The sequence below is a fragment of the Phoenix dactylifera genome, chromosome 5, assembly GCF_009389715.1.
Source record: "Phoenix dactylifera cultivar Barhee BC4 chromosome 5, palm_55x_up_171113_PBpolish2nd_filt_p, whole genome shotgun sequence".
Classification (NCBI taxonomy): domain Eukaryota; kingdom Viridiplantae; phylum Streptophyta; class Magnoliopsida; order Arecales; family Arecaceae; genus Phoenix; species Phoenix dactylifera.
The window spans coordinates 8,846,804-8,873,887 of record NC_052396.1 but is presented as its reverse complement, the minus strand read 5'-3'; the positions used below and the strand labels follow the sequence as shown (position 1 = coordinate 8,873,887).

General features: G+C 38.9%; 2 protein-coding genes across 8 annotated transcripts; both read right to left on the bottom strand.

The window, feature by feature from the left end:
- Nucleotides 1-1,412: 1,412 nt before the first annotated feature.
- On the bottom strand, nucleotides 1,413-2,741 carry LOC103703576 (ethylene-response factor C3-like). Its single transcript, XM_008786486.3, has one exon. The coding sequence runs from the start codon at nucleotides 2,394-2,396 to the stop codon at nucleotides 1,713-1,715; it is 684 nt and encodes a 227-aa protein (XP_008784708.1). The 5' UTR covers nucleotides 2,397-2,741; the 3' UTR covers nucleotides 1,413-1,712.
- A 9,330-nt stretch (nucleotides 2,742-12,071) lies between these two features.
- On the bottom strand, nucleotides 12,072-22,146 carry LOC103703567 (protein KINESIN LIGHT CHAIN-RELATED 2-like). 7 transcript variants are annotated; one of them, XR_001879179.3, is made up of 6 exons: nucleotides 20,413-22,146; nucleotides 19,758-19,956; nucleotides 13,775-13,992; nucleotides 12,895-12,951; nucleotides 12,619-12,811; nucleotides 12,072-12,509 (listed from the first exon to the last, which is right to left on the bottom strand). XR_001879179.3 is itself a non-coding variant. In XM_008786474.4 (3 exons), the coding sequence occupies exons 1-2, from the start codon at nucleotides 22,083-22,085 to the stop codon at nucleotides 13,812-13,814; spliced, it is 1,854 nt and encodes a 617-aa protein (XP_008784696.3). In that variant the 5' UTR covers nucleotides 22,086-22,145; the 3' UTR covers nucleotides 12,072-12,509; nucleotides 13,775-13,811. The 7 variants fall into 7 exon arrangements, 1 of the variants encoding a protein (XP_008784696.3); XR_603461.4 differs by lacking the exon at nucleotides 19,758-19,956 and having other exon boundaries at nucleotides 20,413-22,145; XR_005511981.1 differs by lacking the exon at nucleotides 19,758-19,956 and having other exon boundaries at nucleotides 12,619-12,951; nucleotides 13,775-14,057.
- Nucleotides 22,147-27,084: the final 4,938 nt, after the last annotated feature.

The window sequence follows — 27,084 nt, the reverse complement described above, 5'->3', positions numbered from 1 at the left end:
TGCATATAAAAAGGAAAAACTACCCTCCACTTTTATTGTAAGAATAGAACTATTTCTACGTAAGTCTGCATAAACTACAAGGTTTACAATCTACGGTACCTTTACCAAGTGATGAAATCATATTTGGAAGTTGTATAAATGGGAAACTAATTTATAGGTATTGTTGTGAATTTGGCGATTCCTCAATGTTTACAAGGCCTTAGGTTCGAGTTTTCGCTAGTGCATCACTTATTAGTTTGGTTTGGGTAAGTTAATTTGGTGAGACTTTTCTCTCTCCCTCCCTCTCCCATGCTGCACTTTTCTCAAGGTAGCCCTGTGTCTTCGATGGGTCATTATATGACAATTACTCATCTTGATGGAGAAAGTTGGTTGCAAGATTAATGCTTCCCATATTTCTTGGAAGCTTTGATGTATACATAAGTCTACATCCCTGAGCAGAGGAATTTTCTAAGCCTAGAAATGTGGTAATTGAGGTGATTGCTTTAGGATGCTGATGTCAGTATCTAATGCATCTAACCCCCTTTGGATGTGGAAGTTGCACTGTTAATAGATGGGCCAGCACAAGTAGCATTTGGCTTGTATTTGGATGCTAGAAAACTACTCCAATCAAAGGTCTCTTTCTCTCTCTCTCTCTCACATCATCATCTCATCTTTGTTGTCATTATCATCGTTATTATTAAAATTTTTGGACATAAGAAAAGGCCTACATACACCACCTCTGGCCCTGCAAAAATGTAGCCACTAACAATGCAATGTATTGGTATCTCAAATATATTTGGCCTACTAGATTAAGATAAGCAGCCTATCTTAGCTATTTTTTCTAGAATATTTTCTTTTCGATTTTTTATCTCGAGCTCTATCAGAAAATTCCCTTTGCTGAGTGCATATTTGGTTCAGATTCCCCTTATAGTTGGGGTTGTTTATAAATAATCTACATGAATATCTTCATAATAATATCCAGGAATTGAACTGTGGATCTCCAGGGTAAGCCCTTAAGGGAGGGTGTCAACCAACTCAAGCAACAGTTGTTGGCATGTAATCTGTACCGTTTGCAAGGTAAAGATCAACAAAAGGAGGCAGTATTTGGGATGTCAATGGACTGGGTCTGAGCAAAGCTAACCCTATATTTTAAATGAGCTTGATTTGATGACCTGGCTAGAAACAATATAAAAGATCATTCTATAAAGTCGGCTGAATCTAACTTTTTCTTGTAAAATTTCCATATATTATTTACCATTAAATTCTGAATATTAATTTGAGTCATCTGGTGTAGTTGTCCATCTCATGGTGCTCAAAATTTTAGTTTGTATTCTACCAATAATATGTGCATCAATCCCTTCAAAGGGCTGGGATGTGCTCAACCACACATTCTCTTTCTAATGTGATTGAGTCAAACAAAATAATCCAGAATCTATCAGTAGAAACTCTTCACTTTACATTAAAAACAGCTAATTGATTGGATTAGGAAGAAGTAAGATCCCAAAATCTCTTACTATTACAATCTTGCCATCCAGAGAGTCAAAAAGAAAAGAAAGCTCCCCTAGATTGAACAATTTTAAGAAGGAAACAAGAAGGGGAGTTTTCTACCCCATTTTCCCTTCAAAAAAAAAAACAGAGAGAGAAAAAAAAGGAAGGAAAGAAAGAAGGAAGAAAACAAGAAAGGAATTAAAAACAAAGAGAACAAAGTCATGAGAATTGAAGTGGTTCATGCTTCACCAAGGGCCGGCGACCTCTGACTGCTTTAAGAGCTCCTCCAAGTACTCTGCCCCCAAGTCCTCCAACTCCACCACACTCTCTATCCTCACCTCCCTCCCCTTCCCCTTCCTCCCCGTCGACTTCCTCCTCATGGAGTGTCTCCTCTTCAGCGCCACCACCGGCGACACCCCGTCCTCCTCCCCGTACTTCATCCCCCGCAGCGACTCCCGGACTCGCTCCACCGGAAAATTCAATACCGCCATCGACCCCCTCATCGAGAACGCAGCCTGGTCGTAGGCCAAGGCCGCAGCTTCCGCGCTATCGAAGGTTCCCAGCCACACCCGGATGCCATGCCGAGTCGAGTCGCGAATCTCCGCAGCGAATTTCCCCCACGGCCTCCGCCTCACCCCTCTGTAGCTCTGCTCTTTGGCGCCATGCCCTGCCTTGCTCTTCGAGTCCACCTCCTCTTCCTTGGGCTGGATCGAGTTCGAGTCGCTGGCATCCGACGACGACGAGGCCTTGGCAGGGGCCTTCGCGAGCATGTCGAGCAGGAGCATCTCCTCGGAGTCATTCACATCGAAAGGGAGGGCCTCTTGCTCAGAGTAGAAGAGCCTGTGGCCCCACGGGAAGCACTCCGGCGAACCCGCGGAGGATTCCGGCGAGCGTTGAGAGCTTAGGGGGTAAAAGAAGGAGGAATCCATTGTGGGGAAGAGCCAAGGGCGGTTCTTCTTGTGCTTCTACCACTACTAGTTTAAAGCTAGTTTGGAACTCTCCGTTCCCTAGTGGAGATGTCCGATGCCCGGCCCATCTTATACTCGAACGAGGGAGGGTTTTGGAGGGGAATGGAGACAAAGGGGTGACGTAGCGTTCGGTTGGAGGGAGGGTGTTGGCGTGGGCCCCAGGCGGGCTGGGAAATGGGCCCCCATGGATGGCTAAAAAAGCACGTGCGTCAATCTAAGACGGCGGCCAGGTCAGAGGCATGCGGTGGGCGCTGATATCAAGAGCTTTTGGGGCTTTCGGCTCAACTGAAGAGCCACGTAGGGAGACAAACGGAGCTGTAAATTAAGTGATTTTTTTTATCGCAGACCATTCAGAAAATCATTTATAGATGAAAAAAAACAGAAATATCTAGTGCTTTTGGTGATATACTATTTTTTAACTTTTTTAACTGTATTTATATATGTATCATATTTTTATCAGAGTGGATGCTTTGGTACGCAACAAGGATCAAGAAAGGCATTCTCCACACTGTGGTGTGGTGTTTTGGAAGACCGGTGTAGGCTTAATGACAGTGCAAATTAAAGGAAGTAGCTTTTTTATGGGCTGGTATGTTTGGCCGAGTATGTTGAGTTTCATTTACATTATTAATTTTTTTAAAGTAAAACAGCTAAATTAAACCAATTGGAGATATATGCATATATGGAAATAGGAAAACAAAATGTTCAAAAATTTAGTTGGAAGATCTGCTATAGAGTCCCATAATATAGTGCTGAAAAAATTGATTTATGTTTTCAAAAGTTTAAGCTCGGATGGTTAGAAAATGAGTTTGACGGTATACATTGGGCTCGACAACTAAACTGTTTTATTTATGATGCATCTTTATACATCGGGTGTTTGGTTCTTGGTGGAACACTCAACAAGTTTGCCATTGGACATATAGCTGTTTTAGTTGTTTATTTTGCTAGACAAACATCAATTACTTATGTGCGTGCGAGTAATAGTTGTTTATTACTTAGGACCTTTCAAGTTTCAAACCTAGAACCTTTTTCATCGTTCGCCTTAAGCCTAGTTCACCAAAAATCACATGAGAAAAAATTGTTTTATACTCAAATTTTAGAGTAAATTACAAAAGTCTCTTTGAAATTTACATTTATTACACTTACATTCAATAGTTTGTAAAACCTATACTTTCATCTAGTTAATTAACTATGCTAGTAAAATCGTTTACCTCATGTACAAGGTTGAATTTTTAACTTGGGAGAATGATACATACATTTTTTTTATATCATTAGGTGGTTGTTATATTACTTAAGGTTATTTTGGTTATCTTTAAAATTTTTCTATGGCATTTGGGTCCCATTTAAAGTTTTTATTAAATTATAGGCTAAAGTGTCGGATAAAAATAAATCTCAGGAGGACAAACAAAGATTTTTGAAAATATTGGGTATAACTACAATTTATCTTTAGTCTCAGAAGGATTTTTGGAATTTACTCAAAATTTTATTTTTGAAAACTTTTCCATACTTGGTGGGAGTTCTAAAATTGATGGTGCGTGAAATCAAGCAATATGATTATGCGTCCTACGTCAAAAGTAGGGAAGCTACATTTGTTTACCTAAACACATAGCTTGGAGTGGGTGAAAAAAATGATCTGGATGCCAATTAACCATTAGTGATTTGAACCTAATTGGTCGGCTAGACCTCCAATGTTCGTATTACTGGTAGACATTCTTCCGGAGAAAAAAATTGACAAGATTCCAGCAATCCTGCTGGGGAAATCTGAACACGATTCTAGCATAGGAATATATATCAAGCTTATTTGGCAGCATATTGCATGTCCCTTTCATTAATTCCTGCAAGAAACCATAGCTTTTCTTTGTTGAGAAGGCTAAGTATGCAAGCAAATTCCAAATTCAGATGCCATAGCTTTAATAGAAGGGACAAAAAAACAAAAAATCACAAATCTCCCAAATCCAACCATCATTATTACAACAATGGTAGAATTAGGCCAGATACAGATCCCCTTGACATAGAAGAATGGAAAGGTGGAACAGGAAGTCTTCCACAAAATGGGTCCTGCTCGCTCTTGACCTTCTCTAGTGTTAGTGAAGCTGATTGGGGTATCTCCATTGTTTCCTTAGAATTCCTATATGACTGCCAATCAAATGTCTATTTTTTCCATCTTGTTCCTTCATGCTCATTGATCTAGTTGTCTCTATCGCAACACAATAAAATTATCATTCAGTTGAAAAAACCAACTTATTTTTTTCATCACCTTTCGGTTTGAAAGAAGAGCATCAAGCAAAATGCGAATAGCTTCCTAACTTCTACGAACCTTCGCTATAATGATATAAACAATATCTACAACTGTAGAATGATCTGGATAGACATCCAAATATGATCTCCACTATCACTGTATCTATAAAAATTATTCTAGGTAAAACTCATAATCGAAAAAAATAGGTTGGGATTTGACACTGATGCTAATGAGGAATAGAAGTTCTCTTTAATTAGTATGTTTATTAGAGAAGTTGGTTGATATGAGATAAAAGTTGGACCCGGAATCAGACCAATGTCATTTACTTTGGACACATTTTGATCACTCTATGGTAATAAAAGGATAGCATTAGAGAAGGTTCGCTCCCCTTGTATCATTTTTGTCACGTGATATTTGCAACTTTATAATGCTTGCACTATTAAGCTTGACGACTATAAAAAAGAATAGGAACAAGAAAAAGCTCCTTGTCACAATCCATAAACGTGGCTGCAAGTGGTCCAAGTATTTCTTACTACCTCTTGGGTAAAGGTTGACACACAACTTATATTGTGAGCAACAATCTGAATCACTGTACAAGAGAACTTAAGGGGCGTAAATTGGCTGAATTCAAGGCTTGACCATCCTAATGAACTGGAAACTAGGTAGCCAAAACTAATCTAAGCATGTCATTCGCACCTTTAATATAGTTGAGTCATGTAAGGATCACTTTTAATTTTATTTTGATCTTATCCTACTTCTCCATTTCATAACTATGAACCTAGATCCAAGCTAGCATTATCAAAATCAGAATCATTCTGCTAGGGTCCACCTATTTCACCATAAAAAAAAAAAGACCGAAATTGGACTTGGGCCGAACAAGATCGACCTAAAGGTTGGGCAATGCAGCTTAAAGCTATCGATTTTAGTAGGCACAAACCTTATAGCCAATGAAGGACTCGTATAGGAGGTGGTTTCCTTAATCCAAAATCATTAGCATGGCAATATTTTTGATAAGAAGGTTTTTTAGGAATGGTAATGGGTTGGGTATGGGTTGGATAGGCTATTACCCACACTCACCCTGTACTTGCCACACACGGGGTTGGTAGTCTCGAGGCAGGCCAGGGCAGGTAAAATTAAACAGAACGGGTTGAACAGAGCGGATTAGATAAAATTATAAAAAATTATATTTTTATATATAAATCATTTTTTTTTTTTTTTGTCTTTGGGAGGAGATTTATGAAGATAGATATATTCAGGTTAAATTCGGGTAGATTTTTACCATCATCCATATCTGCCCTAGATCTATTATGGATGGGAAAAACCTACTTCATTCGGGTTGGATACCCATGAGATGTGCCATCTCTTGGTTCTTTGATGTTAGGCAGCAAGCCTACCTGCCCTTTGATGTGCAGCAGATTCAGAGAACAAGGACAGGTTTTCATAACCTGGGCTTAGGCTCCTCCTCACATCATGGGACCCATAGGCCCTGTATGCCATCTAAATGCATAGGTAGGTAGGGTGAGGTGGTCCTTTGGACCATCTGGAAGCGTTGGACTTCTAACTTCTGAGGAAGGACTATAGGAAGCTTCCCAATGAATTAAGAGCCTCATGAATTATCCAAAGGAACTTACAAACATAAGCCCGTGCGGAGGGGGTCCCACCATCCAAGGACCGGTGGAGGCTACAAGTTGTGGGTAGTTTGAAGGTGATTTTTCCTTTCCTTCTTTAATCTGTACTTGCATGAGAACAATTAAAGTATATCAACAACAACAAAAAAAGAAATGAACAATAAAGGATTGGATTGGATGGTAGACATTGCTTGATCATTGGGGATTATGTTGACCGTGAGCATTGAGTTGAACAATCAATAGACCAAATTATATGATTAGTTGCATTATATATAAAGTTTGCTACGATGTAAAAAACTGTTTATAGAGCCTATGCTTGAATAAAAAAAGAAAATAAATATTCATATTGTTTATCACGTAGGTATGAAGTAATATCTCAACATTTTTTATAAGTTGCATGAGGATTCTCTTCCTCCCTCTCTCTCTCTCTCTCTCTCTCTCTCTCTCTCTCTCTCTCTCTCTTTCTCTGACCATGCTGGTGGGAGAAGAAATGAGCGTCGTTGTGATCATTCACTAATTCTAGAAAAATGGATTTCTCAAAAAAAATCTAATTAAAGATAATGGAAAGATGATCTCCAGCAAACACATAGTGGTTTCTTTGTTAATTAATAGAAATGGTTGTTTAGTGCGGTATTTACTGATGAATGCACAATTGAAGTTATCATGAAGATCTTGCAGAATGGATGTTCATATTGATTATTGAGTAACAATGCATTTAAGGTATCAGAAAAAAAAAGCTAAAAGTTTCCAATCCCCCCATAAAAAAAAGGAGCTTACATACAAAAGATAGGAGCATGAGGATGAATTTTCACCAGCCAAGTCAACGATTGAAGAGGTTATCATATTTGCTTAATTTGGTGGTCAATTGTTCCTTATTTGGGCACTCCAATTGGGGATATATATACACATTGATAGTGATGGAGAGGACCATATATTTTCCTTTTATAGCCATAGTTTAATGAAATCGTGCATGGAAACAATCAAGAGATTGAATTGGATGGGAGGCATTTATTTTCAATAAAAAATATATTGACGACGAGGTTTGAATTGGTAAGTCAATTCCCTAAATCATATAGTACTGCATATATTGTTCATTACTTTAGGCTCTAGGATTAAACAAAGCAAGTTATTTATACCATATCTTACAATGAAAGGGGATGTAAATATTCATAGTGTTTGTCTGTTTTTTATGAGTAATATTTATATTGTTTATCATGTAGGGATGTATAGTAACAATGGATTTGTTGCTACCCATAAGAATGATTTTTCTGGCTCGTGAATTTCCTGGCTTGAAGGGTTTTTTTTTTTTCTTGGAAAATTTGCCAATGGTCGAACGAATGAACTTATGTAATTGCACCTTGCCATTGGTTTGCCTGATAGTTTTGTGCGCGCGCGCGTGCATGTATGTATTGGTGGGTGGGAGAATGAATGGATAATGCCAGGAGCGGCTCAATATATTTGGAGGTCTAAGGTCATTTTGCTTTAGAGATCTTTTCTGCAGTGGGTCGGACTAAGGCAAACTCACAAGAAGATTTTTTTTCTTTCCATTTTGTTTTTAAGGCCTTTTCTGCGGTGGGCCTTCTTTGGGCTGGAGCCTTAGGCGATCGCCTAAGTCGCCTGAGGATTGGGCAGCCCTGGATAATGTCTAATAATAATAGATAGAACTGGATGCATCGTGGCTTCCAACATATATATATATATACACACACTAACTCAAAGTATCTCGAGGTTAATTTGTCAAAACAATTGCGATCAGTATTCTGGAAGGTGGTAGTGTAGGCCCTTATAAGCTACTCACCATCTTTCTTGGTGCAAAAGTCTTGTACAGTTGTTCTTGTTATCATCGTTCATGTCATCATTGTTGTTGTTTAGTGTCGTTGTTGTTATTACCATTATAATTTATTTGGTCTTTATAATGCTTGACCTCCTAGCAGCATTTAGGTGTTCACTGGGCTAGGTTGATCAAGAAGAGTTTGGTCAAGTCAGGCATTTACATATGGAGAGTGTTGGATGAAAAGGTTAAGCTAAGCTAAGCTATTGAGTTTCCATAAAACCATACACTCATCTTATTTACATAATTATATCAAAGCAGAGGAGTCTTTTTTTTAATTTTATTTTTGAACTAAAGAACCAAAAGCAATGAAATTGCTGAAATTGTTTCCATGCAAGCAATAGTATTTGGTCTATCTCTTTATTTTAGCTTCGAAAAACAAGAGAGGCACTTTCTAGGAATTACTTATCTAGACAACATGGAAGGAAACACTTTCTAATGTTTGAAGGCTGAAACTTTTAGGGTGAGTGCAACAATTATGCTATAACTCAATCTATAATACTTTCTCTTAAAAATTATTCTTTTTGCAACTGTTCTAATGAATAGACAATTGTTGTCTTTACAGGAAAGTCAAAACATTAGAAGTCTTCTTTGGGAGGAGAACTAATAGTTATTGGATTCTACTACTTGAAAATGGATTAAAAAAATGTTTGGTTTTTTATATAGATTTCCACGTGCAACTTTTGATGATTAGCGTACTATAATTGACACTATGATTAAATAGATAAAATACTTGACATGAGATTGACCTAGAATAGTATTTTCCACTAATTTGATGAAAATAACATTATATAAATTCTCTATTAAAAGACCCTAAGATCCTGTGTCTTTACTGCAATTTAGAGGCAACTAGCTAGGTGCATCAATCCTATAGCAATTACTATAATGGTATAATGATCGATTTTTTTTTAAAAAAACTATACATTCTAAATAATAGAGTTTTATATATTATACAACAGAAAATCCTAATGCTCAACGTGTTCGAATTGGATTTCGAAGCCTCTCATATTGCATTTTTAAATGAAAAAAGAGGAATGGGAGGCAAGTGCATGCTGGATCTGAAGCCCTTCACTTAAAACCAATACATCTATCATTATATTATTTTTATTATGTAACAGCAAATAAAAGTTTTGTGAGATTGCATTTCGGCTTGGCCAAGCTCCTCTCATGCACACTGCGCATGCAAAGATTAATCCAATGATGCATAAATGGAGGATCATTAGCTTTAGTACATGAAAAATAACTATACGAAGATATTAATGAATGAAAAAAGAGATAAAGCTAATTGAAGATCTTACAAAGAAGACGACAAGTTAGACACTTCCATGGCAAACCGGGCACGCAAGGAAGCTCGTGGGGACACCAAGCACGTGTCGCAAAAAGGAAAGAGACGAGAAGGTGATGGGATAGCGACACGTGCGCTCCTATACGTTACTTCCCCCGGGACGATGCATGAATCCATGCTGTGGATTATAACTACTTTGTACGTTACCCCAATGATGTGGAAGCTTGGTCATAACTCATGTCTCACAGGAGAATAGGAAATGGTGGCCAAGGATTTGAAGGTGGGCAAGAAAATGGCAGACAATGCTCTCAAAAGAATCTTGTAGTGCTGGTGGTCACGCTTGGACCAGGCTGTGAGCTAACCAAGCTAAGATTGGATCATAGATCATGGTAAACAAGAAAATGAAACCCACAAGTTAAATAGAGTTGAGAATCAATTGAAGTCCGATCCTGATCAACAATATATTAGCTCTAATTAATTGTAACTTTCTCAAGAAAGAGGTCAGTTATCCATAAGCAAAACTAACTCGAAAACAATTAGGTTAGGTTGGGTTGGACCGGGTTTTGGTAGGGTTGCATTTGGAATAGGATTTTGAGCATAAGTCTACATTTTTCTTTGAGATAGGTTTATGAATTGAGCAATGTTATAAGATTTGAACTTCGATTTGGATTGGGTTGAGTTAGCCAAGCTTCTAACTTAAAAATACAGTTCACCCTAGACTGATCCAATTTGGTTTAGATGTTGGGCCAACCAAACTCAAACTATTGGTGAGAAACAAAATGAAGTCATTGCTCAATTTGTTTGTGATATCACAAGATTCAATTTACTTTTCTAGCTATTATGTTCTCTTTTGAGCAAAAGTAGCAGGATCTCAAATTTTTCGACCATGAAAGCAATTAAGTTAGGTTAGATTGGATTGGGCTTGATAGGATTGCATTTGAATAGGATTCTGATCACGAATCTACACCATGCTTTGACCTAGGTTTATGAATTGGAAGCTTATTGTGGAAATACATGTGATGTTATAAGATTTGGACTTATGTTTGCATTGGATTAGCTTGCCCAAGCTAGAAGCAAAGTTCACCGTAGACCGGTCCAATTTAGTTTACATATTGGACCAACCAAACTCAAACTATTGGTAAGCAACCATATGAAGTCATTGATTAATTTGTTTTTCACATCACAAGATTCATTTTATTTTTCTAGGTAATATGTTCTCTTTTATTTATTTATTTATTTCTTTATTTTTGTTGGACGGGGTGTACTGATGGCTGTAAATGACATATATTAATCTAATGAATTCATCTACCTATGGTCCAATTCTGAAGCACTGCAGGTGCAAAACATGGCCAAGACAATTGTAGAATTGTAGTTGTTCGCCTTCTGTAGATAGAAGAGGTCCGAAAGGAGCTATACCTTCTCGCTAGTCTTCGAATATCGTTGAGCAGTGATTGTCCGCCCATCTCGCTGTGCTAGCCTCGAACTCTCTCGTTCACCGTGGTTGAGTCTCCTTCGAGGTGAATATATACCACACCCAGAGTATAAAGAGAGCAATTGCTTCAAAACAACCAACTAAATCCAGATAAAAGAGACCAATCATAGGAACACGAGGGCCCCCACTTTGATGTCACCTTCACCTATTAGACCATGTTCTTTGTCAAAATGGTCCCTCCCGGGATGTTGATAACAATGCTTGGTACATAATTGATCATGTTTCATGGAATAGGATTCGAAGAATGGAAAATCAATTGAAATTCGATAACTTGACAAACAAGGCGCAAAGAGAAACTTGGATCTTGAAAGAAGGGAAAAAACCTAATAATGTCAAGGTTTGGGATTTGAAGTCTAATTTAAGCTTAATATAACATGTGCTTTTTCCTCCAAGGAAACTTCTGGGTTCTTTCCCTTGGGATGAGAAGTAGAAGAAGGTGGTATGGGCTAGCGAACAAAAAGCTGATACCAACATTAAATGGGAGAAAAAGGAGGCTTACTATAACATGTGTTCTTCCTCCAAGGAAACTTCTGGGTTCTTCCCTTGGGATAAGAAGTAAAAGGTGTTATGGGCTAGCGAACAAAAAGCTAGGTGTTATGGACTTCCCTTGGAAGTCCCTTTTTACCAGCCTAAATGATCGGGTGGGCTAGCCATTGAAGTGGTGTGAGAAGGGTGATGGTGGTTGGCGAACGTCTTAGAAGATAATAAGAAGAGTCAAAATTAGTTGAGAATTGCACATAGAAAGAGTCTAAATTTTAATGCAATATTCTAGGATTTAAGTTACAAAAGAAAGAGTATTGCAATAAGTGATTGCTAAACCAATGATTAGATTTTCTACCAAGGGATGAGAGACCATGAGGCAATTGAATATATGCATCAATTCTTAAATTACCAAGCCCTTGGTACAGTTCACAGTGTTGGAGTAGAACCTCCAATTAGGAATGGAGAGAGGACACAATACGGCTGATTGCATGAGAATTTAATATGGACTGCGGACACCAAATTATTTTTCTTCAGCATCATCTGAGTGATTCACTCTAAATGTAGTCGATTAACAAGGATGAGAAAACTTTGCTATTTGGGTAGAGAAACCAAGTCTTCTGATTAAAATACAGGAAGACCTGTTATAAAATCAAGTTTTCACATGATATAACAGCCAGCAACTTCTTAGTCAACCGTAATCACATAACTTGTGTCTCTGATGAACTCCCAAAGTCATCCACAGAAATCAGCAAACGATAACAAAGCTTCATTTAGTTTGTTACAATGGGAAATTTTAAGAAGCAACATGGAGACTAATACATAATTAACCCCTGTAAAGCAACACTGCAAACAAGAGTAAAAAAATTACATAGCCTTAAAATCTGTATTATAGAAAGATTATATCTAGTTTGATTTCAGAAGGATAAGAAATATGAGTACACCACCACAGGCTCTCTTGGAAACACCAGCACCAGTCAGAACCTGCAGGTAAGTGACTGTTCAACCACATGGGGGTGTCTTGAGTTGGAGAAGCACAGAGCTCCAGACATAAGAAACTCTTATTTGTATCCACTCCAGTGCCTTGGATGACAGAGGAGGTAACTCATCCATGAACATCACCTGCACATTGCTAAATCCATGAGATGCACCTCCCTTAGGGATTCCTATTCATGAACCAATCTCTTGAACCTTTCTTCTGAGTAATAAATTAAATTAACAAGAAACTTACAAATGGACATATATATCATTCTCATAATACACCTTTTCCCAGTCTCTATAGTCCATCGATTCTTCAATATGTCCACTTCGGCATTGAAGCCGAGTTGGATGGAGTTCAGGTTTCAGACGCATGTTGGGTATTGGCTGGCATCACATCTGCTCAAGAAAGCCGGGTGTTGGCGCCTATTGGGCACCATCTCCACCTGTCAATAAAATCCTTCTTACTAATAATTTATATAATTGATATTCGTGGTTTTCTCTTAGTCACTCTTCAAATAAATCATACCAAAGAGATCCATCCCAATCGTCCCTTAAAATGGTGTCATGCTCTTTAGTTGTAAACCTAGAACCAACCGTCACCTATTAGTAATCTCTCTAAATACAAATATAGCAAAGACTGACATCATTTAAAGGAAGTTCAACCACCAAGACTAATGGGTAATAGCATGACATACCCCCTGCTTTGTGAGACTAATTTCAATTTAGTGGCCGCCGGCCTATGGGTAGCAATAATATGTACATCATTCTCAATGAAATTGGGTAAAAGTTTTGTTTGCATATAAATGTTATTATTCAAGACGATAATGCCAAGTGTTCTTAACAAGCTTCCTTTCTCGTTTTTTAGTCAGAAAATTCAGCGAGCAATTTGGATGCTCAGCTTATACCAGGTGCAGAGTCTGCACCATAAAATATAGCCGTGAAGTGTCAACTACAAACTGTTGGACCCCCCACACTAGCTGACAACCGCCCATGCCTAACAACCACACCAATTCATGGTCGAGAGGACATACAGTAAAGACATCTAAAATACAGATCCTAATAACATTTAAGGATTATAAAGAAGAAGACAATAGTATGGTTTAGTTATCATTTTCTGGCAGAACTTAGCCACTAGCTCTAAGGCTCTAACAAAAATACAAGGGACTTCCAAAATTGAATTTTTTTCATCCTATGTATATGGCATGGGTGAATTCTCTAAACTGTTCCACTACAAGAACACTTATCAGTTATCATGTAAAGTTTCTGGTTGGAACATGAAAAAGGAAAGAATGGCTAAATGAACTGTCAGGTTTTCAATAATTAACGAATTTGTATTTGCAGAAACAGAAACACAAATATCACACAGGCATTGAAACCACCAATTCTTCAAAACATACAAAACATACCTTACAATAAGGTTGCACAAGTTTGAAATGTATAATATCACTTTTGTGGAGGCAGCGGGAGAGTGTTTGCAGGAAAAACAGCGGATGGTGATCCCTGGGCCTTTTTTTTCAGCTGCTCAAGAAGCCGGTGAGCCTCTCTCAGTTCATCTCTAGCACCCGGCCCATGGTTTTCCCATGCATCTGCAACTTGTTGTTGGAACTCCATTGCAAGAGAAAAGCTGCACTTTGAAGTAGATGATGTTATCAACCATATTATTTATCCCAAATGTAAAAGAGAAATGACCTGCATAACGAGTGTAACATTTTAGACATACAGTTACTGTCAAGTGCTTCTTTAGACAAAGAAAACAAAATTCTTTTGTACCATAAAGCTATGAATTCACAAAACGCTTTTGAGACAATTCTCAGCAGTTTGCAAAATGGAAGAATCAATTTAATTCGAAATTAATAGGATAGCCTTTCATGGGAAACTAGAGATTAATAAACAAAAGATTTTGTATCTCTTTAAATTTAAGATGTTGTCTTGATTTACAAGAGGGAAAGAAAATCTATGTGGATCCCATACAGTGCTTGAAAGTATCGGTGGCCTTTCATGAAGCTAGAGAACAAAAAAAAGTTTGACAGTTAATCTCCTCTAGAATAGCAGCTTTCTATGAGATCAAAAATACTTTGCAATCTAGAGACATGAGATATCAAAGAGATGTCTGTTGATATTGTAGCTAAAAGATTTCTAAGTAACATATACTGACTTCAAGGTAAGAAATAATTTTATTGCTTTCCATATGCGTATGAATCTTCAAAGGAATGGCTGTCAACTCCAGTCATGCATTAACCTATTGTTTGTAATATGCCAAAAACATTTGACAAAAAAAATACAGCTCATCAAGTTCCATGAGTATCATAACTTCTAGTCAGGAAAACCCTCGAATTTGTTTGCAATATGGAAACTTCAGGGAGAAGGAAAACAAAAAAATGGAGGTCAAAATAAGGGTTCATTTGAAATACTCCATATCATGATCTATTTTTTCTTTTTTTCAAATTACACGCTATAATTTTATACAAGTAGGTGTTTGGTTGCATAGTGAAAATTCAGATAATCCATGAAACACGGGATTTACAATTTCCACCTGAGTAGAAGATTCCAGGTTCATGACTTCTGCCTACCTTTCACCTTATAGATCTCCATTTTTGAACTTTCTCTTTGTCATAAGCAAACATTTACTATAATATCTTCAATCTCAAAATTCAAAGTTTCGAACCAAAGATATAATAATGATTTGGAAAAAATAAAAACTTGTAATTGTAGCCTAAACAATGGGCAGCATAAACCTAGTTGAAGAATCTTTCTTTTTCTTTTAATGAAAAGTATCAGATCACCCCGTTTCAATTCACGAACTGTAAAAAATGGCAAATAAGCCACATGCTAATAGATTTTATATGCAAACAGAAGTAGGAAAATTTCTGTTGTTATAAAGGTAGGCAATACAAAGAAAAGGAATATGGAAGTACAAATATGTCAATAGGCATAATTCACCACACTTCAGCCATTTTCATTTCTTCATGTTTCTCAACAGTCAAAATTAGTTTTACTTTATGAAGATTATGAATAAATAGCACCAAAATTGTGGTCCAGTTTCGGCGCAGACGGAAATCAGTAGTGACATAACCAAGTATATATTAATACAAGCTAGTGTACTGCCAATATAATTGATTCCCATTACACTACATCACCAAAACTTAGAGTTTGCAAAGCAACTTCGATTAGCAATTTGCAAAAGCCGCTAGAAATTTATACATCATACTAACATAATTGCCTACCTCGTAAATAAAGAGGGAGTTTTTGAAACTAAATAAAACAAGCTAGCATATACTTACGATTCTTTTATTGAAACTAAATAAAACATGATGAGTTCATGTTTGACAGTTTTGACCCCACCCTCTGAACCACTAATGGTATTTGATATGTTCCTTTTTATTGTACCAAGGATAGATTACGCAAAATGCATTCATGACTCCAGCTAGTCTTGTTGGATCCAAAACCACCTTTTAGTCATATGAAAATTTTTTAAGCGTTACAAGTTTAGTTAAATAATAAATAATTATCAAGCTATTATTGAAGATTTATAAAACTGGAGAAGGCTCAAACTTAAACTACCATTCCATTAACATAGTCAAGAAATAACAACAAAGAAACAATACCCCACTTCAAGAAATGAATGCACGAACAGCATGCAACATGTCTACACATGTGCGAGCACATACTGTGTGTGCATGCAAACACACACATGCACACACAGCATGTGCTTGCATGTGTGGAGAGAGAGATTGCTTAGTCACAAGGATCTGAGAAAGAGAATATGATAAGGAGGTCTGCACAAACCACATTGAGCTTAACCAAGGAGCAGCATCTGGGTATTGAACAACTAGTCTAAATATAAATCTCTTCATCCTCAGCCTTTGTGAACAATTCCATTATGCACCATTGTCAATATAAAATTAACAAGAAAATCATTATGCATTGAACAGAAAAATTTAATATAATCAATGATGCTCCTACATAGCCAGCAAGCCAAGTCCAACTCCAGAACCTGCTTTTCAAATTTTCAAAAGCAAAAATTTCAAAAAGAGGTTATATCCTCCATGAGTGCTCATGCTTTTGGATCCTTTATCATTCCTAGGTAACTCTCTCTTCTCTATCCCCTTCCTCTCTCAGAGGGCATTCATCATCTTTACCCATATCATGTCAACCAGCAGTCATTTACTTGATCCTCTACTACCTAATGCTCAAGCTATTTATAAAAACTGTCTTGAAGTTTCCCACAAATCCACCTGAAATCATAGCTTGCCTTCTTCCCTCTATTCTATCCAAAAACAGAGAGACCTTGGAGGGTCACACTTGACCGTTTGAGCTTGAACCGTGTAACCTATATGCCTGTAAGGTACCCTACTCAGCCTTTTAGTTCTCCAAGCCTCTCATTTGCCAAAAGTTTCCTTTGCCAATTATTTGGCCCTATAAGGTTAAGGGATGCCATCTGGATGAGAATTAGTCATATACTGCCTTAATGGATGATACCTTGATTCATAAAGATAGCCCTACATAAATGGAATGAAGTTGATTAGCCAAGGTTAACCACATCAAAAGTCACCACCGCGATAAGAACTATCGATTCACTTACATGTATTTACTGTTTTCTCTTTTTTTTTTTCCCAACTAATACAAAATTTTCAACTATGTTATTGCCTTACAAAATATTCCATTAAGTACATAGAGATCATCAAGATTCCAAAAGCATATATACACATCATCCACCCACCTTTTTTACTATATAATCAATCCCTTCAATTTTATTCTACTGCATTGTATCAACCACTTGATGTTGACTCATGTGCAAAAAAGAAAGTTTATATAAGACATTTTTTTGAGGTATTAGGGTATCTTCATAACCCCCTAGTAGCCAGACTGATTAATGTAGTAAGCACATGAGTTGGCAATAGCCAATCACACATAAGTATTACAGAGGAAGTCATCCAAACTTTCAAATTAATCAACATGGATATAATCGCCATCCTTGAAAGTTTATCCACAAAAAGGAAGAATGATGCCTGCTCTCGTTTGTTGGGAAAATGTTGGACATGATCATTTTGAAGATTTAGCCATGTTATGCGAGATACTTATACAGCAACCTGTTTGTTTAATAGCTTTTACGCTGATAAAGTTTGGCCAACAGATAAATGGAGCTTAGATGTTAAACTTACAGAAGTTGATAAACCACATCCAAGAAACAAGTAGTGGATCTCAGAAACAAACTAGATGGATTAGAATGAGAAATTTATTAGTGAACCACTAGGTTGAAGATATGTTCAGTCTATAAAATAATTCTTGAGGCAAATGTAATCACAAAGAATGTTGAACATTGCAGTTGCACATGAATCTACGTTCATGTCAATCTTAAAGAATACTTCAGATGATACAGCCATAAGAGACCTAGCCTCCGGCTAATGGCTTGAGTTTTGGTATAGCAATTTTATTTGCCCATTATTAAGTAAGCCAAGCCAACAATAACAAAGGTCATGAATGAAGAACTCAATATACAACAAAAGAGGCCTGGTTTGCATAAAAATAGTAGGCAGTTTGATAGTTTTGCAACAGCAACATCTTGGAAGATCAGTGTCCAATAAGGGGCATCAGTTCTGTTGAGAACACAAGTACTTTTTGCATATTTTCATATGAAATTGTATGAAAATCCAAATTTTGCAGCTTTATGAAGTCTTCTGCTATGGAAAGTCTGGGCTTAAGTAAATAATTGGAACAGAACTGAGTTCAGAACTAGAGGATACTTTCTTCTTGCAAGCTTCATATAGACAAAAGGTTCTAAGAGTTTTAACTTTTCTTCTCATTTGAAGTCTTGAGTTGATGAGACGCCAAGCAACTCTTCGGTGGAGCAAATCCATTGTACTATTGTGAATAAGAATGAGCTTAGCTGGTTTCCAAGAACCAGCTATTATTTTCAATTTGGACTTTAGCTGGTTTCCTACAGGCTTAAATCTGTAATTGAGAAAAGAGGTTTTGGAGATTTGCAAATTGATCACCTTATTATCAATTTGTGAATCCCAATAAAGATTTTCAGCACCAAAGCAATTCCCTTCCTATGGAAAAACGAAAAATTACTGAAGAAACGGCCTTCGTTTTCTTGACATATGATTATGCCATGGACCATCCAATGATGACAACATAGGTGAGTTCAATCCAAGCATCACTACTAGGCTCAACGAGACAAATCACAAAATATTAAGCATTGAGAATAAAAATCTAATACTAGAAAAGGAAAGATAAAAAAATACCAAAAAAAGATGTAAGTTAAGGGGCAAAAACAAGAGCAGCAGTATTTTGTCCATTGAAACCTTAGGCAGCTCAAGTGTTATATGAGCCCTGTATTGGGTTATGGATATGACAAAATGCTTCCAATGGTTGTTCATGTGCACGGACATTAGCCACAGAAACCTTTAGTAGCTCAAATCATGTATTGGCTACAGTAAGGGTAAAAGAAATACTGAGTTCACATGACCTCTTTATGGGTGGAAACTGGTTCCAAATTCCAGATGTTCAAAGAATGATTCCTGTGATGATGAGGTCAGAGCATAGGTATCAAACATCACATATGAAACCTTCACCAACATGGTCTCCATATAGTAATTCTAAGCATGAGGTAGAGTATATGGACAGTTGATGTTGGTAGATGGTGATTCAATCACCAAAGCAAAATGGCTGGGTTGATATATGGACCAACGAGTGATAGCTCCAAGAATGTGTGCTTTGAAGTTTCCGATTTTTACAACAAACTGAAATTCATAACATATCCAGATTCAATTATGGCCTATGGAGATTAGTACAATTGGTGCAATTGATAGAAGAGGAAAAACGTCAAATTTTTGAAGGCCAAAACAAAGGGATCAGCATCTCTATAGTGGTACAATATGGCAATTGGTTGCATAGAAAAAGATCAAAATTGGGCATCTGCAACAAGATGAAAATCAATATGAACAAACAGTTTCTTCCAGCTAACTAAACTTCAAAATGGAAAAAGAAAAGTTGATTGGAGGACCACAAAGAACTCTACAAGTTGACTTTTCGTAATTTTGTACATTAGACTGCAGCTTCCAAAGTGATGGTTTTGCAATGCTAGTCTATGGGCAAAAACATCCAAAAGGTATCACAATGTCGAAGCATTATTTAAAGAAATATATCAATTCACTCTCAGAATTGAGAATTATTTGCATAATTAAGCTTCTAGGAAAGAACATTTCAAGGTGCATACCAAACTGCTCAACCTTCGCCAACTATTCCATGTAGCTCTTTTTATGATGATATCTCATGCATGAGTAGAAAGGACAGCAATCATAAGAATTCTAACTTGCTACTCATGATCTAATGAAAGAGAATAACATCATCTTTGTACTTCAAAATGGACATGAAAAGACTTACATGTTTCATGTGCAGAGGTGTGTGGTGGTTTGTCCTAGTAGAAATAGCAACTCTCTGAAAAAGGAGCAAGAACAAGAATCTGAAAAGAAAACATATCGCTGACCGGAGTGGGAGAAGAAAATTCATGTTTCTTTAGAAAGAGGGTGTATTATGGTGGGAGATCACCACAGATATTATTGATGGGAGCAAACCCTTGACCCTGACCACAAAGCATCATATAATCTATATCAGCTTAGCCCCATCATAAACACTAAAAAAAGGTTGAAAACTACCATTACAACTGAATATCTTGCATTACAACTGAACATTTTTTTTCTTCTACCACATCATTAACCTAAAGCTGCATGGTGTTTTGAGGCCTATAAGCACCAGTAATAAGTTCTTATCTAGTTTGTCATGGCCGCAGTAAAGAACATATATAGGAGGTCAGATACAAATATTTGTCAAACGAGTACACAAACAAATTTTATGGTTGAAGTTAACCATCAAGGATTCCATATGTACCTTTAAGACAATTGACTTTGATGTATCTAGATACCCCAAAGTCAATCATAGACCTTAGTATCAAAACTATAATAAGTTATGGCTACTACGAAATTACCATAAAATCTAAAAAACAAAAGTGTTTAAGTCGAACAATGAGATGAACATGTACCTTCCCATGGCTCCATATGCATTTGCAAGGCATTGACATGTATCTATTGAATCCTCATGGTATGGCCCAAATGAGAAATCAATGATGTCCTTTGCAAGTGCTAGCATCTTCACAGCCGACTGCGGCTGGTCCATCTCCAGGTATGCCTGTCCCAAATGCTTATAGACAAAACCCAACCCAAAATGCTTTGGACCAAAGCAGTTCTTCAGCTTCTCTATTGCACTTTCCAAATATGGAACAGCCTGGGGCACTCTTTTTGTCACAAGAAGCAACCACCCCATCCTTGCCATGATGCTCCCCTCAAGGTGCTGCTCCTGTGGAAGCTTCTCAAGCATTGCAAGGGTCCGTTTCATTAAAGATAGAGCGGTCTCAAATTCATTCATTGTCTCATACAACATAGCTATATCTGCATATGCCTCAGCAACCTTTGCAGGAGAGGCTGAATCTTTCGTGTCGAGAATACCACAAGCAATCTCCAAACACCTCCTCGAGTCCCCAAACTTCTCTTGGCAACACAAGGCTTTTGCCATAGAGACAAAAACGAATGCCCGAGTCTCACTCTCCTTTTCAGACCGCTGAATCGCTCTTTTAAGAGTGTTCATTGCCTCATCCACCCTACCCAATGCAATTTGAATATTAGCCACGTTGATTTCCACCTCAAGCAATTCAGTATCCAATCCTGAACTCTCCAAGACTCTCCTTGAGAGCTCGTTCTGCTTCAACGCTTCCTCATTCTTCCCCAAACTAGTATATATAATCCCAAGAAGCTGCCGAACCTGGACCACCTCTGCAGAATCCACCCCAAATTGGGCCTCATAAATCTCCAACGCCTTCCAACACAACGGCAAGGCCTCCTTAAAATCCAACACTACCGTGCAAGCCTCCGCCAAATGCTTATAGGCAGTGCCCAATTCCAGACTACTATGCTCCAAGATCGATTTTTTAAGCTCTAGAGACTTTCGGAGGTTGAGCAAAGCCTCCCTTCTTCGGCCCATTGCCGTCTTCGTACTCGCAAGCTGGAGCTGGACGGCGATGCTCACCAACCAAACTTCAGAATCACTGCAACTTCCAAATTGCAGCCTTTCAAGAATCTCATCAGCCGCGTTCAATGACTCCAAGCTATCGTCGAACCGCTCGAGCTTGCAAGCGATCGAGCCCATCAAACGAAGGGCTTTCACGATCGAGAGCGACCATCCCCCATCCCTCTTCTCGAAAATCTTCAGAGCTCTAAGGGCAAAGTCGAGAGCTTTATCGGCTTCCTCGAAGCCTGGGGATTCTAGGCGCTCGCCCACCATCAGGCAGGCCGCACCGAGCCTCTCGTCGCTCTCGTCAAGAGAGGATTCCATGTTTTTGAAGGCAGCGAGGAGTTCCTCTGAGGTGGTGGCGGATTCGAGGGCTTCTCGGAGCCTGGATGCTCCGAGCTCTGAATGGCGATTGGGGAGAGGAGTGGAGATTAGGGAAAGGGTTTGGTTGGCGCGATGCGGGGGAAATTTCGAGAACGGATGGGGGTTGGGGAGGAGAGGGTAGGAATTCGAGGTGGGGTTGAGATGGGGAGGAGAGAGAAGGGATTGGCGTCGGGGAGAGAGGTGAGAGAAGAGATTTGCGAGGAGATTTCGAGAAGAGAGGTTGGATTCGGTGATGGCGGATAGGAGAGAGGAAGAAGCCCTCCTCATGGCTCGGAGGAGGGAGGAGGGAGGAGGGAGGAGGGCTATTCTGCGACGAGACTCCGAAGCGCAAAACCCTTTACAAACCCAAGAGGGACGGGGTCGTAGGGTCGATGGTTTGCAAGTCTAACAGGACCGGGTCCGGACCGGAACAGGCGTCCAAAAAATTACTTATTTTTTTAATCTGCATTATTTTCAAATTACTTATTTTTAAAATATAAAAAAATATAAATTTTTATTCTTATTTTATTTTCATTTTTTAAAAAAATATAAATATATTTAATATAGTTAGTTATTTTAAAAATATAAAAATATTGATAGCGGCCAAAATAGCAATAGTAGCGGCAAAAATAGTGGAAGCTATGGAGGTGACTGTGGTGGCTGTGATGTATGGGGTATTGATGATATGGTGGTGGCGGTAATGATGGCAGTGTAGGCGGGTTGTAGAGTTGACAGTAGCAATAGTTGTACCGGTGCTGGCAATGATGATTACAATATAGGTGATGGAGACAATTAGTGACAATGGTCATGAAAATGCAAACTATAGTAGTAATGATAGAGAGCTAGTAGTGGTAGCAATAGTAGTTGTGGAGACAGTGATAGTAATTACAGCAATGGCAACAATGATAGTGGTAGTGTCGATAATGGCGGTGAAAAACATAAGTTTCTTATTTTTTAAAATAGTTGAATGGGAGGTAGTTAAATGGTACTAATGTTCGTAAATGTTTTTGAGTTCATCGCTTATGCCCCAAATAATCTTTCGTGTTTTCGCGTATTGCACCTTGGAACTTATGAATATCACAAATAAAATTATCCCTTATCACTTTGTATAAATCAATCTAAAATCATCTAAATATATTATAAAGACAACCTTAAGTTAAGCTGTGTTAAGAGAACTTGGTGAAGCTATTACTATAGATATTAGGGAGTGACTATCGTATATTTTACGACAAAAGAACCTTAAAAAAAGGGAGATAATTAATTCCAGGTCCTTCCATGGACTGTGCTAAAATTTTTAATCTCTAATGACCAAAGCTATAACACCCAATCTAATAATTGCAATTTTTATAACTCCAAGTCCCTATCTACTTTCTCTAAGTCTAAAATTACTAATATACTCCTTTCCACTTTATTTCCTCTCCCTCTTCGTATCTTCTTCAACCTTTCCATCCCAACCCATTTACCACACCTACCGCTAAATAAATATATAAAAACAATGCATCATTCGTGGTATATTATGTCACGCCCCGGATCCGGATCCGTGACACGGCCGTGCTATTGCCGACTACCGCCCACAATAGCACGCAGCCTCATACCTGGGAAATAGGGTAGTCAAACCAACCAAATCTTTTATTATTATTCATCTAGTACAACATGCTGGTCAGTACCCAAATACAGAGCTTCTACGTAGTTTATATACACAAAAGTATATACTTGCTTTACCCCAAAAGAAAGAAGCGCTAATACCAAATTAACGTGTCTCTGGCAGCTATCAGTGGTGAGGATCTGAAAGAAAAAAAGTAAATAAACGGATATGAGCTACACGGCTCAGTAAGTAATCCTGCATAATCCTACCGGATCAACCAGTAGGCTAAACATGTAAATCAGGGTTTGAGAAGCTGACATGCATGTTTATCTAATAATCATCATGGCATAATATGTATGCAATTTAAACAAAGCAGTAGTGCAAATCACAAAATTTTCATAATATATGCATATGAAACCGTGCCCCCGGCATGCCGTGGTCCTTTTTCTCTCGGATGCTACTGCGAAGTCAGACTCGACCACTGGCGGGGCCAGCTCAGTTACTATTCAGCCACTGGCGGGGCAGCTCAGTTACTATTCAGCCACTGGCGGGGCAAGCTCAGTTACTATTCAGCCACTGGCGGCTCAGTCATTCTCAGTAGCATCTTTGAGCACATTATAGTGCCTCTGGGCTAGCTAAGACTTTATAAACTTACATGCATGATTAAAATATCAGTATCATCATGTCGCATACATAGCCATAACTTCTGGAATCATGCAAGTTACTTATGCATTGTAACATATCATGCATGAAACATATATACTTAAAATAAATGCTTGGGAAACATTAATAACATGACATGATCCATAACAGGATTTGGACAGGTTACTTACATTCTTCACTAATCATGCATACAATTCAAATTGTATGAAAAACACTGGTTCATCTTATAAAATGTAATACAAGATCTACGATAGGATTAAGACAGATTACTTACTTCAATTCGCTTTCCAAATTGCTCAAGTCCAGGTGACAAATCCTTAATCACCTAAAACAACATCATAGGGTTTACATTATTCCCCATTTATTTATTATAAAATCTCTTAGTTCATCATACTATGAACTTACTTGCTTGGGTCCTATCCAAGGATTTAGCCCAAGTCCAATTTGAAGCCTTTGGGGTTCGATTTAAAACCAGATTGGGTCTGCTGGAACTAACTCAATTTAATTGGGTTCGGACCCAAATCAATTTGGGCTTAATTCGGTTCGGATTTGACCCAATTTGCAGTTTGGGCTCGTCCAGACTTAGCCCAAATTTAATTAGGCTCGGGTTCAGGTTCAATTGGCTAAATCAATTTCTTATTATTGGGCTTAACGGGTTTCGGACCCGAACCCGATTCCGGCCCGTTAACCCACTCTTTTCTTTTCTCTTCTCTTTTTCTTTCTTTTCTTTTTTTTTTTCCTTTTTCTTTTCTTCTCTTCTCTTCTCCTTTTCCTTTTCTTCTCCTTCCCGAAGCTTCCTCCCCTCCTCCTCTCTTTCCTTCCTTCTCTCCCGATCTCCCCCTTCCTCTCTTCTCCGACGATGGCAGGACGGCGAGCGGAGGGGAGGATGGCGAGCGGAGGGAGACGGCCCACGACCGGCGGCGTCCGCGGCCAAGCCCCGCGGCATCCCCGGCCGAGCCCGCGGCCGAGCTCTCGGCTTCCCCGGCCGAGCCCGCGGCCGAGCTCTCGGCTTCCCCGGCCGAGCCCGCACCGGCGACGCTCACGGCCGTACACGGCAAGTCCCCTCCTCCTCTCCTTTCTCTCTCTCTCCTTGGTTCCGATCGGAAGCCCTAGCCATTTCGGCCGGTCCTCCGGTCTTCTTCTTCTCCTCCGGCCGGATCTACGGCCTCTTCCTCCTCTCTCTTTCTTTCTTTCTTTCTTTTCTTTGGTCCTTCCCCTCCGGCACCACCCCATATTCTCTCTCTCTCTTACTCCCAAACCCTCTCTCTTCCTCTCTCCATTTTCCCCTGTGAAGGAAGAAGGGGGTTTGGGAGGGCCGAGCCACAGTCGGCGGTGCCACGGCCGAGCTCGCGGCGTCCACAGCCGCGCCTGCGGCTGAGCCCACGGCCGCGCCTGCGGCGGCCTTCTCTTCTCCCACGGGGAAGAGATGCCGGGAGAAGCCGGCGGCACTGCGGGATGCCCGCGGCCGCTCCCTTGGTCTGCCAGCAGTCCCCTTCCTCCCTTCTTTCTTTGTTTCTTTGTTGTCTTGCACAAAACAGGGGGAGAGAAGGCAGGAGGCTTACCTGGCTTTTTGCTGGTTACCGTTGGGCAGTTCTTCCCCCTGGTAGTCCCTCCTTCCTCTTGGAGCTTCAGGGCTCCTTCGCCTTCGGCTCCAGGGCTTCGGCTCTCTCTCTCGTTCAGTGTTCTTGGGGGTCTGTGATTTGGGGTTGCCGGCAGAGGCTTAAATATTTGTTTAGAGGATGAGACCCCCCTCTGAGAGGTCCCATCCGCTCCATTCCTCCCCTCTCCGGGACTGGCCGCCGCCCCCCTGTCTCCGGTGCGCCGGCATCGGCTGCCAGCAGGGGTGAGGGTCACCCTTCCCTGTCGGTCTTATCCCTTCGTTTTTATTATTTTTTATTTCAATCCTTATACAGCACTGCCCACAGTGGAATTTGGGCCCAACCCTTAACTGGGCCCATTTCTTATTGGGCCTAGTAGGTTCTGGGCCCGGACATTACATCCTACCCCCCTTAAAATAAATTTCGTCCTCGAAATCAAACATACCTTAGGTTCTGGTTTTCAAAAGTAGTCAACCATTGAGTCATCCTCGAGATCTCAGTTAGTCTCTCTTAAAATGCTTGCTGATAAGATTTTGGCAAATTCATGGCACCTCAAAACTTGATCCCTTCTATTTATGATATAGGAGTTCTTTTGATCTCTTCCAAAAGAAGACTAATCTTCCCACCTTAGATGCTATAATCCTTGGCCCGAGAAATTAATTGCTTTCGATTAAGTCCACACAACGGTCGTAATCGGGTTAATAGAAATAGGTGAGAGCATTAGCATCAAATACTTTTCATAATCTATAATCCTCTTTCTTCTCTTAACCCTGCCTACAATTTTATGATCAACTTTTATCCTAGCAAAACTTCAAACCCCTTTTAGATAGGTAGATCGAAGATGTCATGGCTAGGAGTAGGGAACATTTCAGGTCTAAGCCCAACCAAGGCACCATCCATCCGTTAATACTAAATTTAAGATGCCAAGATTCTCCCGGGAGTTGCCAATAATAGAAAAACTCACTGGTGAAATTATATAGCTGTCTCCAGACTATTCAGAGAATCAACAACACTTTTCTCCATTAGAATTCTAATTCAAATTTTTCAATAATTCTATTCATCAATACAGTTTCATTATTAGATCTTATCAAAAGAATAAGGTCTAACATTTTCAGATTTGATTCTTTTGGTAGGTGATCTAAATCAAACTTTTCTCTTATACACAAAAATCTACATCTCAATTCTGAATAAGAACTTCGAGTTTTTTTGTCAAAGTATCAACTGCTCTCGATTACCCGATCTATCACAAGATTAGATCATAAACAACTTCAATCCACCCTTGATAGATATTCATCAAAGTCAATTGACAACTTTAATTTCTTTCAATCGAATAAAGGATGGATATTAATTAAAAAAAAAAATTCAAGCTTCAAATTTAGGAGGGAGAAGGTTCATACCAACATATTCTAGATCCAAGATCAAAATCAATGATCTATTAATT